This window comes from Notolepis coatsorum (genome assembly GCF_963971535.1).
Source record: "Notolepis coatsorum genome assembly, chromosome: 20".
NCBI classification, from domain to species: domain Eukaryota; kingdom Metazoa; phylum Chordata; class Actinopteri; order Aulopiformes; family Paralepididae; genus Notolepis; species Notolepis coatsorum.
In genome coordinates this window covers 14597805-14612804 of record NC_140184.1, presented here as the reverse complement: position 1 = coordinate 14612804, position 15000 = coordinate 14597805, and the positions used below count along the sequence as shown (strand labels likewise).

The window sequence follows — 15000 nt, the reverse complement described above, 5'->3', positions numbered from 1 at the left end:
TGTTTCAGTAGAATCTCAAGGCGCACCCGGGCCTTGATAAATGTGCCATCCCCAAACCTGCCTAACTCATATCATATATACTACATTCAGATTCACATTCAGATTATTTTATTGTCACAGTCTTTTAAATATATACGTTCAGAAAGACGTGAAATGCTTGTTTTCCCGGCTCCTCAACCGCAGTAGATTTGTAAACATAGTACACAATGTATATTCTATCTATACAAACTATAACTATAAGCTATAACTATGAATATAAACTATAACTATAAACTAGATAAGCTATAAATAAACTATAAACGAAACTATAAAACTAAACTATAAACGAAACTATAAAACTAAACATAATACACAACGTATATTCTATCTATACAAACTATGCTATGCTAACTGTATAAATAGTTATAAACTATAGACTAATAAACTAAAACTATAAACTAAACTATAGACTATAAACATAATACACAACATATATTCTATCTATACAATACAAGGTATATGTTAGCAGCAGTGTGTGCATGTAATAAGTGTGCTTGTGTGGTGTGTAAAGTCACTAAGGTGATTTCAGTGTGTACGCTCGTGTGATGATTCAGAGTCTGTCCGTCAGTTTGCCCAGTGGAAGTAGCTGTTCAGTGCTCTTTTGGATGTGGACCTGAGACATTTATTGATGGCCTCCATGGGCCCCCCTAGCAGCCGGGCCCCAGGAAATGTCCCCATTTCCCCCTCCTAATAGGTGGGCCTGGGCACACCGGAGCTACATCCACATCGCTGTGGAGAACCGCCTGCAGTAGAGAAGAGTCCATTCATATGTATCTACACCCTGTATATAAGTGCGTTATCTAACCGTCCTCCCAGCGTGCGGTTGGTTCATTCCAATTCAAATGCTAATTTTCTTCTTCTTCTTCTTCTTCTACGCACTGAGCGACAAAGCGCGTTCGTTTTCGAGCAATTTGCGAACGATGATTCAATCAGCGCGAGAAGCGCTGTCGCCTCCCAGCGCGGCTGTCTGGAGGTCATCGAGTCTCCAACCCCCCCCCCCCCCCGCGCGGCGCGCAGTGGTTTTAGTAGAAGTCATGCTGTCTCCAGCTAATTAAACAGTGTGTTGAGTCAACGACAGGCCGGCGTCAGGGGAGGTCTGTCGGAGGGATCCTCCTCCTCAACCGCAACCCATCTGCTGCTTTATCATCTCCCTCTTGACACGCAACAGTCATTAACGCAAGCATACGTGCAAACAGTCATTAACACGTCTACATACACACACACACACACAGAGACACAGACAGAGTGTACGATGTGTAATGCAGTGGCATTTAGGTCTAACACAGATACACATGCTGACACCTGTACGGTACGCGGCGGCCGCCCGTGCGCACTCACATCGCTCCCACGCGTATTACCCACACAATAACAGAGCGGGGAGGAACACTCTCACACACGCACACAAACAACCTCACGCAAAGCCAGGCCTCCTACGCTCACAGGATGCGGCAGCGTTCCGCGAAGCGGGGGTTATTACCCTCTGTCCCTGGGTAACGTGTAGACGCGTTAAATGTCAGGGGCGAGGAGGCCCCCGTCAGACAGCACCAAGAGGGCAAGGAGGCCCCCGTCAGACAGCACCAACAGCAAGGAGGCCCCCGTCAGACAGCACCAACAGGAAGGAGGCCCCCATCAGACAGCACCAACAGGGCAAGGAGGCCCCCGTCAGACAGCACCAACAGGAAGGAGGCCCCCGTCAGACAGCACCAACAGCAAGGAGGCCCCCGTCAGACAGCACCAACAGGGCAAGGAGGCCCCCGTCAGACAGCACCAACAGGGCAAGGAGGCCCCCGTCAGACAGCACCAACAGCAAGGAGGCCCCCGTCAGACAGCACCAACAGGGCAAGGAGGCCCCCGTCAGACAGCACCAACAGGAAAGTCCTCCCTGTGAAGTATAGCAGCAGAGCTCGCCCTCCGAGGTGGAAGTCACACGCCTTGCTGCGTGCTATGTGGGGGAGTGAGAGGTAGAATTGGAGCTTTGGGTTTGGGGGGGGGGGGGGGGGGCTAGAGGGGAGTCAGACATTTATTCCCCATACCGGACCGGTCTACATCTCTGGAAACATGTTAGGTGCCGGGGGGTGATAAAGCCAGAATATCTTGTTGTTTAAAATTGTTTACCTGGCGAATGATTGTGTTCCTTTTCTGTACAAAATCATACTGTGATGTAATGTTTTATTGTTGTCTTTGTGTGTGTGTGTGTGTGTGTGTGTGTGTGTGTGTGTGTGTGTGTGTGTGTGTGTGTGTGTGTGTGTGTGTGTGTGTGTGTGTGTGTGTGTGTGTGTGTGTGTGTGTGTGTGTGTGTGTGTGTGTGTGTGTGTGTGTGTGTGTGTGTGTGTGTGTGTGTGTGTGTGTGTGTGTGTGTGTGTGTGTGTGTGTGTGTGTGTGTGTGTGTGTGTGTGTCTTCGTGTCGGGGTGAAGAGTGGTTTATTCTGAACCAAATTCCTTTGCAAATTGCTTTTAGTACCATTTTACCTTTGGAATAATAACTACAGACACCTGTTTACTTCCTCCACATGTCTGCTTGGATCAGACAGACTCCACATGTTGGAGACATGTCTGTTCTTCCATGCCAAGCACCTCCCTCCTCTCTCGCTATGATTGGCGTGGGCACAGTACTGGCATATACTGTAGCTGTTAGGCGCTATTTGGAATGATTGTAGGGGCGCAGTGACTCAGTCTGTGTGGTTATATGACAAAAGAAAAGGGAATGGCTGACTCATAGCTCAGAAAGCCTTGTTATGGTGTCTGTGTGTGTGTGTGTGTGTGTGTGCGTGTGTGTGTGTGTGTGTGTGTGTGTGTGTGTGTGTGTGTGTGTGTGTGTGTGTGTGTGTGTGTGTGTGTGTGTGTGTGTGTGTGTGTGTGTGTGTGTGTGTGTGTGTGTGTGTGTGTGTGTGTGTGTGTGTGTGTGTGTGTGTGTGTGTGTGTGTGTGTGTGTGTGTGTGTGTGTGTGTGTGTGTGTGTGTGTGTGTGTGTGTGTGTGTGTGTGTGTGTGTGTGTGTGTGTGTGTGTGTGTGTGTGTGTGTGTGTGTGTGTGTGTGTGTGTGTGTGTGTGTGTGTGTGTGTGTGTGTGTGTGTGTGTGTGTGTGTGTGTGTGTGTGTGTGTGCGCATGCATGCATGCATGCAGGTGTAGGTGTAGGTGTAGGGGTGTGGGTGCACGTGTGCACATATGTGTGCCTCTTTAAAGGGGCTATGCACTGCTATTCCTAGCACTATTTGGGCAACTTTACACAATTCCTGTTAGTCTATTGAAGACATTTGTAATTTTTTTTTCAAAAAAAATCATTGTTTTATATTTCTAATCAAGTACTCGAAACCATCATTTTTCAGCCTCGAGAAATCAGGCTGTTATGGCCTGGCTCCGCCCATAAGCACTTTGAGTGACAGTCAGACCACAGTCTGCACTGGTAGAGGGAGGGAGGGAGGGGGGGGGAAGAGAGAGAGAGTTCAGTTCAGTTCAGAGTTTTTATTTGCCACATGGAATAATACAATCATAGTTTCTTCATTAAAAAATCATAAATAGTCATTCCATGGACAAAAGGAGCAGGAAGAAGAATAAATCTTATAGTTATATAGTTACCTGCCCCTTATTCCTAAACTAACATGTATTTTCTTAATGGTCGGCGTATAACCTTATTTACACAAATAATCATTTATACTATGAGAGAGAGAGAGAGAGAGAGAGAGAGAGAGAAGCCCCTCCCTCTCTCTTCCTTTTTTTCTTTCTATCACTCTCCCGTTCGGAGGTGTGTGTCGCGCGGACCTCCGTGTGGCAGGTCCCCCCCCCCCCCCAAGTGCCCCCTCTCTCTCCCTCCCTCCCTCTCTCTTCCTTTTTTTCTTTCTATCACTCTCCCGTTCGGAGGTGTGTGTCGCGTGGACCTCCGTGCGGCAGGTCCCCCCCCCCCCCCAAGTGCCCCCTCTCTCTCCCTCCCTCCCTCTCTCTTCCTTTTTTTCTTTCTATCACTCTCCCGTTCGGAGGTGTGTGTCGCGCGGACCTCCGTGCGGCAGGTCCCCCCCCCCCCCAAGTGCCCCCTCCCTCTCCCTCCCTCCCTCTCTCTTCCTTTCTCTCGGCTCCCTCTCGGCTCTCTCTTCCTCTCGGCCCCGCAGCCCCACTCGCTGTCTAGTCTAGGTAGAATGGGGGCGGGCATTAGCTCCAACCACAGAGCCAATCGCATCACTGTGTCTATCCACAGCGCCCAGTGACGTGCTCAGGGACTTCAAATCAAAATGACCCGATTTACTAGAGGCACAGAGGGGGTGGGCTGAAACGGAGCAATTCGCCAATATGGTATTTAGACCCTAAAACACATTGATACGAACTCCTATTACTATAATACAATGCTAGAGACTGAAAAATGACATTTATAATGCATGGGACCTTTAAAGGTGGGGTAGGCAAAACAAATGTTTGAACCATTTTGGTAATATTTGATTAAATTCTCTTTATATCCCAATGGCTACCAATAAATCCAATGTATTGATTAGAAATCCGCCTCAGGCCCTGTAATCAGAGAATTTTCAGGGTGGCCTGAATCTTAAGAACCAATCAGATTATTTTGGGCCTGCCAAGTGGCAACATTGGGCCTCATTCACCTATACTTTCTTAACTCTCTCTTATATTTTTCTTATATCTTTTCGTAACTGTCTGTTAACACTTTCCGTGCCAGCCATGCGGTGCCTAGGAACCCCGTTGCGTGCCACCGCTAGATTCAATGACAGAGCTCTCATATTTGCGAACGCATAAACTATATCTTAAATTATGGATGGCCGTCGCTTATCAATGACTTGTTTGCAGTCAACATTGTCAAAACGGATTGTTTTTTAATCGGTTCATTTCCGTTTTATACCATTTTGAAAAACGCTAGTTTTTTTAACGTTTCAGAAAAAAATAAAGATTCTGTGATAAACGCCCCTTACTGGAATACACTGGAATACACAAAACACGTTGTCATTTTTCGGCCTATTTATGAATCGTTTTCAAATAAACGCTAGATTATCGATAGTATATGTGTACTTATGCACGCTATAGAAGCGGGCTGAAAAATCTATTATCTTATTTCCTGATCACACACACACACACACACACACACATACACACATATGGCACACGCTGATATATAGGTGAAAATAACTCTGATTATCCCAAGACTGGTAAAATAGATTCCTTACCTCAGATCAGATGTTCTCCAAAAAGATAATTCCAATTCCTGATCGCCATTCCAAATATCGATCACGTTTATTGATCCAACGCTGGGTACTGGAAACACATATTCTCTGCTGTTCTGATGGTGGGCGATGACTCCAGTAGGCTCGGATTACATTTAAATGTGGAAGAAGGACTTTTTTTTCTCCATGCGTTTCATTCAATCCAATCTAATGGGGTGCAGTACCATCCGGAGAGACGATAGATTCCCACTGGTAACGTGAGGCTAGATTGATGAAAAATGAATGGAAATCGATAATAAAAAAATAACGATTAAAAACGAGATCTCTCATCGGCTGGCACTCAGCGGTTGGCATGAACTAACGAAAAATCTCGTCGTTGGCACTGAAAGTGTTAAGAGAAAAATAAGAAAAGCCACCGCCGCATTCATCAACCCGTTCTTAACGTCCAAATCTGTTCTTACCCAGGTGTGTTGAATGATGAATCCAACTCATTCTTAACCTGTTAAGCCCTAGCCCTATTTTCTGAAAATCCACCTAAAAATACATACCTAAGTAAATGGAAGATTGCTCCACTTCTACAAGGTCCATTTGCAGTGAGTGAGATCTGTGCAGTTGACGCTGAGCTTGGATTTAGTATCACCAGGCGTGCATGAGAACAGATAATGAAATCTACTGTAATGTACAGTAACTTATTTTTTATCAGGGTGGCAAATTATTTTTTTTTTTTTATCAACTATTTCTCCCATTTTCTATTTTTCTCCCATCCCAATTTCGTATCGTCCAATTCTACCCTCCCCTGTCTCGAACGTTGTTAGGCCATGCCTCCCACAAGCCGTCTGCAATGTGGACTAAGCCTTACATCACGTGTCCCCTCCGGTACTCGAGGAAGCAGCAGTCGCATCTTTTCACCTGCACAGCGCGATCTCTCAGCGTCGGGGGTCTGCGTTTGGAGGGCATGCCGCCCCCGTCGCTTCCTGATTCTGCTGCGCAGGCGCACCAACCGACCTGTAGGAGTCGCTGTCCACAACGTCCGATCCCCACCCATCAGCTTCCCACCCCCTAATACTGCCAATTGTATTAGTATGAACGACCAGCCAAGCTGATAGCAATGCGGAGAGCTGGGCTCGAACCCAGCGTCTCCTGCATTGGTGGTGAGCGCCTTGCCCACTGCACCACCTAGCCGCCCTAGGGTGGCACCATTTTGAAACTATTTTCAAATCTAATTGTTGCTGAATGCTAACAATAGGGAAGAGAAACTAACTGCGTTTTCAAATTTGTCAAAAACGTTATTGATATAATTCATACAGAACTCTGAACCTTGAACCACTATAGAATCTTCCAGGAAGTGTAGTTCTGAAAACGCTGATCGACAGCTAGTGATGTCTATTACAAAATGGCCGCAAAAAGACTACAATTTACCATGGTTAAAAAATATCCAAAATGGTCGCACTCGCGACTAGAAAAGTTAAATCTATCTAATGACACTTTTAACCTATTGCTAAACTAACATATTGATGATAATATACATTCTACATGCTGTTGTGTCATGTTAGTGATGTTACTACTTGAATATGTTTGAAATTAAAATCGCTGCTTTTATACAACAGTCAAAAAAATATTGATTTATGACCAGATGTCATTTCGTGACCGGTCGGGTGGAACAGGTTAACTTAAGAGAAAAATAAGAAAAGCCACTGCCGCATTCATCAACCCATACTTAAAGGGGAACTATCTTATAAATGGCCTTTTTGAGTGTTTAGCATTGTTTCCTAGCTATGTGAACTTATATTAATTAGGGCTGTCAGTTTATCGCGTTAATTAGATTAATTAATTACACAGCAAATTATTGCGTTATGAAAATTAACTCAAAATTAATTACAATTTTTTTTTTTTTTTTTTTTTTATATATATAATTTTTTTTTGTATCTTATTCATTCCATGATAATGTAGAATACACATTTACAGACTTTTTTTTAATATGGTCCATTTGCATGTTCTTGGTATCTGATTCTAGGGACATCTATGAATCTCAGGGAATGTATTCCCAGTGTCAGAAATACTGTGGGCTAGATCCACAAAGAATGGATTGCACGGTGCAAGTTGCACCCTTACTTACAATTCATTATGAATTGAAAATGGGGGACCCTGATGTAAACAAGACGAAAGTCTTTCTCTGGTCTGCATGCCCTTAACAATTGTGTGTATTGAGCCGTACTGTACTGTACCCATTCTGCAATCTGTTAATAACATTTTCATTCAATCAATCAATCTGTGCAGTGATTGATTGAATGAACATTTTATTTGAGTAAATTTTAATGAACCAAATGAGAATATCAATACATATTTTTTTTTATCTTTGACTGTGAATAACACCATGCTCAAATTGACCAGACCTGAAAAATCTAAGCAAATTAATAGATGGAAGATGATTAAACAGAAGGTTTTGTACTATATACAGTACTGAATTCTGCCATCTTGACACATGCAATTGGAAATATGATTATAGAAACTAGAATTTCAGGCATAAAATGGTTATGCGATTAAAATGCGATTAATTAGATTAATTAATTACAAATCCTGTAATTAATTAGATTAATTTTTTTAATCGCCTGACAGCACTAATATTAATATGATCTATGTCTCAAAATTCTCATATTGGCGCATTCTTCCAATTCTCCTCTCACAATATTCACCCTCACTGAACTGAGTCATTTGAAAATGTGCGCGATATGTGATGTCAGAAAGACACCGCTGCATGTTAATGTTGAGATACAAGAACAGCTGCACACAGGCCCCTGCACCCCAGTCCACATTAGCTCAAAACGGCTCGAGATCTTGAGGTAGAAAAATGCTGTTTTTGAGGACTTGATTAGAAATACAAAACAATGAATAAAAAAAATATATATATTACAGAGGTGTTCCATAGACTCACAGGAATTGTGTAAAAGTGCCCAAATAGTATAAGAAATAGTAAAATAGTTCCCCTTTAAAGTATTGCATACATCTAAAAGGACCGCTCTTGGCAATCTGAAACGGCTAAGCAGCCACTCATCTGGCTCTGCAAATAGATCTAGATTTCTAAATATGCGTTCTATGCATACGGCCTGGGCGGCCAGAGCATCTAACTGTTCTAACGGCAATATATCATCCATTTCAGAAGCAGAACGCACGCAATAAGTTCTGGGTTTTTTAAGTCGTAATTTTGGGGGCAATTGACCCATGCCTGGTACGCTTTTTTCCCCCTTTTTCTCATCTGGGTAAGAGTGCTCTCGGCCACTCTTAAAATTTGGTCTTGCCTAAGAGAAAAGCAAAAATGAGAAAACATTGCTGAATCCCAGGTAAGAACAAAATAGGAAGAAATGCTAGTTAAGAACAAAATAAGAGGAAATCTGTTCTTATATCGCTTCGGGAATGAGGCCCATTGTGTTCTTCGTCGAAAAGTAGTAGTAAAATGTGCCAAACCGCCTGTGGATCAGAGGAAATATATTTACAAATTTTTTATAAGATACGATAAGATCATTCTTTACTGTCTGTTGGTACATAAATGTGTGTCAGAACACACAATACTGCATTACAAAAAAGAAAAAAACTAGAACCATGTTACAACAGAGACAGACATACAGACAAGACATCAGAGAGACAACCATGTTACAACAGAGACAGACATACAGACAAGACATCAGAGAGACAACCATGTTATAGCAGAGACAGACAAGAGATCAGAGAAACAACCATGTTACAACAGAGACAGACATACAGACAAGACATCAGAGAGACAGCCATGTTACAACAGAGACAGACATACAGACAAGACATCAGAGAGACAACCATGTTATAGCAGAGACAGACAAGAGATCAGAGAAACAACCACGTTACAGCCGAAACAGGCATACAGACAAGACATCAGAGAGACAACCATGTTACAACAGAGACAGACATACAGACAAGACATCAGAGAGCCAACCATGTTACAGCAGAGACAGACATACAGACAAGACACCAGAGAGCCAACCATGTTACAGCAGAGACAGACATCAGAGAGACAACCATGTTACAGCAGAGACAGGCATACAGACAAGACATCAGAGAGACAACCATGTTACAGCAGAGACAGGCATACAGACAAGACATCAGAGAGACAACCATGTTACAGCAGAGACAGTCATACATACAAGACATCAGAGAGACAACCATGCTATAGCAGAGACAGACATACAGACAAGACATCAGAGAGACAACCATGTTACAGCAGAGACAGACAGACAGACACAACATCAGAGAGACAACCATGTTACAGCAGAGACAGACATACAGACACAACATCAGAGAGACAACCATGTTTGTTTGATTGATTGATTGATTGATTGATTGATTGATTGATTGATTGATTGATTGATTGATTGATTGATTGATTGATTTGATTGTGGATTAGAGACATCATCCAAGGGATAAAAACATGATAAAATGCAAGCACTTATTTCCATCATGGTCCCTGGTATTAAAAAACAGGACATACATCAACATAAAACAACATCATAAAACATTAAGATACAATATGCATATACAGTTGAAGATAAAAGAATAATAAATAAATATGCTACCCTCTCTTTCCTATGCCGATAGCCATGATCGTACATGCTTTTTGAAGCCAGTTAACCCGGGGGCCTGTTTGATGCTGCTGGGCAGGCTGTTCCACAGAACTGCAGCTGAGTAAAGGAAGGTCTGCTGGCCGTAGGAAATTAGTTTGAATCTAAACGGAACTATGTTTGTGTCTCTACCTCTGGTTTCATGGCTATGATTGTTTTTTACATATTGGAAGTAATTTTGAAGGTAGCTTGTTTAGTTTCGTTTATTTGACAATTATTAAAATACTTGATTGATTGATTGATTGGATTGATTGATTGGTTGAAAACTTTATTAACAGATTGCAGAATGGGTACAATACAGTACAGCTCAATACACACAATTGTTAAGGGGATGCAGACCAGAGAAAGACTTTCGTCTTGTTTACATCAGGGTCCCCCATTTTCAATTCATCAGGACATACTGTATATGACATACATGACATACAGATAGACAGTACTGCTACATCTATACATTTATGACATACCAGATTTGCAAATACAGTACTGTTTGTGATACAAAAAAGAGTCCAGAAAAGAGAGTATATACATTTGACGTAAAAACTGTACATTGGGGGAGGTTGGGTAGGTGGGGTGGGGTGGGGGGGGGGGGGGGGGGCTGTACATTGGAGGTGGTTGGGTGGGAGGGGAACACTGTACAACTGTACAAGCAAAACTGTACATTGGAATATTGACAAAACCATACTTGGTAAATTACTGTACATTGGAGGGGGTTGGGTTGGGACATTTACAGGGGCCAGTTTTGAATTGCAGTCTCCCTTAGGTGTTCTTTGAGAGTGGTTTTGAAAGTGGGTAGTGATTCACATTCCTTTACAGCTTTTGGTAGGGCGTTCCACATTGATGTGGCATAATTGCTAAACGTGTTTAGTCCCTTGTTTGAGCCGAATCTGAGTTTAACATGATTTGTGGAGCTCCCTCTGGTGTTGTGATCGTGGTATTCACTGACCTTTGGGAAGTATTTTGACATGTACATGGGTACCTTGGTCGTGTAGTGTATCTTGTAGACCAGGCCCATTGCAAGTTGCTTTACTCTGTCGTCTACTCTAAGCCATCCTAGGTTGTCAAAGTGGGCAGGGGTGAGGTGGGTTCTAGGAGTAAGGTCAAGCAGTAGTCTGACCAGTTTGTTTTGAGATGTGAGAGAGAGAGACAACCATGTTACAGCAGAGACAGACATACAAACAAGACACCAGAGAGACAACCATGTTACAGCAGAGACAGACATGCAGACAAGACACCAGAGAGACAACCATGTTACAGCAGAGACAGACATGCAGACATCAGAGAAACAACGATGTTACATCAGAGACAGACAAGACTCAGAGATCAGAGAAGCAATGTGATTAACCCCTTCCTTCCCTCCCAACTAACATCATTCGTTTGATGTGGCACAGTCCCATAAGGCCACGTTATTTTGTATTGCACAGCCTTTTTTTTATTGCACTATCATGTGTAGGTTGTGACCACATTTCTATCCTACTTGTTAAGTAAGCTTATTGAATGTGGCACAATTTTTTTTTTTTTTTATCTTTTCAGTTTCCACTTGAGGGATCTTAAGAGTCTATGTGAGGCAGGGTAGCATCTGGTGTTCTGTGTGTAATACATGTGATCTGAAGAGTCTATGTGAGGGTAGCAGCTGGTGTTCTGTGTGTAATACATGTGATCTGAAGAGTCTATGTGAGGGTAGCAGCTGGTGTTCTGTGTGTAATACATGTGATCTGAAGAGTCTATGTGAGGGTAGCAGCTGGTGTTCTGTGTGTAATACATGTGATCTGAAGAGTCTATGTGAGGGTAGCAGCTGGTGTTCTGTGTGTAATACATGTGATCTGAAGAGTCTATCTGAGGGTAGCAGCTGGTGTTCTGTGTGTACTGTGATCTGAAGAGTCTATGTGAGGGTAGCAGCTGATATTCTGTGTGTAATACATGTGATCTGAAGAGTCTATGTGAGGGTAGCAGCTGATATTCTGTGTGTAATACATGTGGGAATCGAACCTGGGAACTTTCCGATTACCAGACGACCGCTCTACCTCCGGAGCCACTGAGATGACTGTCATGGTCAGTCATCTGTCTTTGTGTTGAGGCATAGGGACGTGGTTGAAGACGGAAGACGAGATGTCCTTTCCAATTTGAATAGAGATTTACTAGCAGCACTGACTGATACGGGGCTTCACCCATGTGCTTTGTATCTTCCAGCTGTCATCCCGCTCACCGACTCAGAACACAAGCTGCTCTCGCTGCACTTCGCCACCGACCCAGGAAAAGACTGGGACTGGGGGAGAGACGACAACGACAACGCCAAGCTGGCCACGTGAGTCAAACATGTCTTTCTCCACAGACATTCACTATAGTGCCATAGATCACTAGCAGCCGTGGAGCAGACTGAGACATACGGGAGTAAGACGTCTTTATTTGTCATGCAGACACACACACACATGTAAGAAGACGACGTCTTTATTTGTCATGCAGACACACACACATGTAAGAAGAAGTCTTTATTTGTCATGCAGACACACACACACATGTAAGAAGAAGTCTTTATTTGTCATGCAGACACACACACACATGTAAGAAGAAGACGTCTTCATTTGTCATGCAGACACACACACATGTAAGAAGAAGTCTTTATTTGTCATGCAGACACACACACACATGTAAGAAGAAGTCTTTATTTGTCATGCAGACACACACACATGTAAGAAGAAGTCTTTATTTGTCATGCAGACACACACACATGTAAGAAGAAGTCTTTATTTGTCATGCAGACACACACACACATGTAAGAAGAAGTCTTTATTTGTCATGCAGACACACACACACATGTAAGAAGAAGTCTTTATTTGTCATGCAGACACACACACATGTAAGAAGAAGTCTTTATTTGTCATGCAGACACACACACACATGTAAGAAGAAGTCTTTATTTGTCATGCAGACACACACACACATGTAAGAAGACGACGTCTTTATTTGTCATGCAGACACACACACATGTAAGAAGAAGTCTTTATTTGTCATGCAGACACACACACATGTAAGAAGAAGTCTTTATCTGTCATGCAGACACACACACATGTAAGAAGAAGTCTTTATTTGTCATGCAGACACACACACATGTAAGAAGAAGTCTTTATTTGTCATGCAGACACACACACATGTAAGAAGAAGTCTTTATCTGTCATGCAGACACACACACATGTAAGAAGAAGTCTTTATCTGTCATGCAGACACACACACATGTAAGAAGAAGTCTTTATCTGTCATGCAGACACACACACATGTAAGAAGAAGTCTTTATCTGTCATGCAGACACACACACATGTAAGAAGAAGTCTTTATCTGTCATGCAGACACACACACATGTAAGAAGAAGTCTTTATCTGTCATGCAGACACACACACATGTAAGAAGAAGTCTTTATCTGTCATGCAGACACACACACATGTAAGAAGAAGTCTTTATCTGTCATGCAGACACACACACATGTAAGAAGAAGTCTTTATTTGTCATGCTGACACACACACATGTAAGAAGAAGTCTGTATCTGTCATGCAGACACACACACATGTAAGAAGAAGTCTTTATCTGTCATGCAGACACACACACATGTAAGAAGAAGTCTTTATCTGTCATGCAGACACGTCCCATCGCCCTTCCACAGACGTGCAGACGTGGGCTGCGGCGTGGGGGCGCATCCGGGGCCCAATCCAAGGGCTCCTGTCCGTCTTTGTCAGCGACAGCATTAGCGATCTATTCTGCATGTTTTTCCATTGGGTTTATGTTTTTTGGGGGGGAAACCCTTGCGAGTATGGGGAGAACATTCAAACTCCACACAGAAAGGCCCGGGAGATACCCCACCTGGGTATACCTGGCAACCCGGCAACCTGGTCCCCAAGCGAGAACCGAACCCAGGACCTTCCTGCTGTGAGGCGACAGTGTTAACCACTGCACCACTGTGCCGCTGTAACGAGTAGATCTGCTGTACACATAATGTAATAATATGCATAGTTAGAATATTACACTGAAAGATGTACATGTTATACAGCCATGCCCTACCAAAAGGATCTTAGTCAAATTACTAAATTAGATGGATTCGCTTACTTCTCAGAAGATCAATCATAACTGTTAACCTCTTAACACTTCCTGTGCCGTTCACGTAGTTCTACGTTTCTGTGGCCCAGCGCTTGAGTGCCAGAAATGTAGATCTATGTTTTTCTCACGGTATTTCTTTTATGCACTATTGCCATTATTAATTTATCGAGGCACCTTGTGCATGCTGTTCTGAGTGTGTCTGAGATTAAAGACGGTCAATACTGCCCCCTAACGCTTTGTGGCAGCTATTGCACCCCATTAGAAACTATGTGGTTTGTTTTCTGGGCCGAGCTGAGCCGTGTGGGCGGGGTTTAAATACTCCGGCGAGCCAAGCGGTCACCATTGTAACGTCCCCAGGCCCGGCCCTTGCTGTGCCGGGTATGAGAATGACATTGGACATTTTCTCCCTCCTGACAGTGGTCTCCTACCTGGTCCCCTACCTCCCTCTAGTGGCCAGAGTAGCCTGATGGTGCAGGTGGCCATCTTGGTTTGGTTCAAGATTATAGACTTAATATCTAATTATTTATTATCTTGGGCCATCCCTGTCTGGTTGTTGTGTGTGTCATTGCTTTTGTGTCTAGTTGTGTTTTTGTATTCATTGCTTTTTGTGTCTAGTTGTGTTTATGGATTCTGTGTTTTGGCCTGGCCCTGCCAGGTGTTAATTAGTGTTGGTATTTAAGTGTGGGTTTGTCATCACTTCCTCGTGTCTCCAGTACCCTCCTTGTTACCCTCACTTTCCTCCGTGTTCCCTTGCCCGTCGTGCCTCTCCCGTGCCTTGCTTCATGTCCTTAAGTGTTGTAAGTAGTTTATGTATTCCGTTTTCGTTCCTCTTTGTTTTCCTGTGTCCTTCAGTGTTGTTTTGTACTAGAGCCAGCTCGGCTGAGCCTTTGTATGTTCCGTTTTGTATTATTTCGTCGTCCAAGTAAAGCCTATTTATATTCCACGTTACCCTGCTGTCTCTGCCTCCTCTCTTCCCGATCTGCAATTGTGTTCTCACCTTTAGTTAGCACCCCCAATCCTAACACACCATCATACATCAACAAGGCTGCCCCCACCCCTTGTTCATATGAA

At 43.4% G+C, this 15000-nt stretch overlaps 1 protein-coding gene across 1 annotated transcript in view; it reads left to right on the top strand.

Moving 5' to 3' along the window:
- The window catches only part of otud7a (OTU deubiquitinase 7A), a gene marked incomplete at its 5' end in the record, with an annotated part of 67580 nt that overhangs the window by 46599 nt on the left and 5981 nt on the right, over positions 1 to 15000 (top strand). The window contains 2 exons of the mRNA XM_084337674.1: positions 1557 to 1892; positions 12034 to 12148. Of these exons, the coding sequence (XP_084193800.1) occupies positions 1557 to 1892; positions 12034 to 12148 (451 nt within the window). The remainder of the gene's footprint in view (positions 1 to 1556; positions 1893 to 12033; positions 12149 to 15000) is intronic.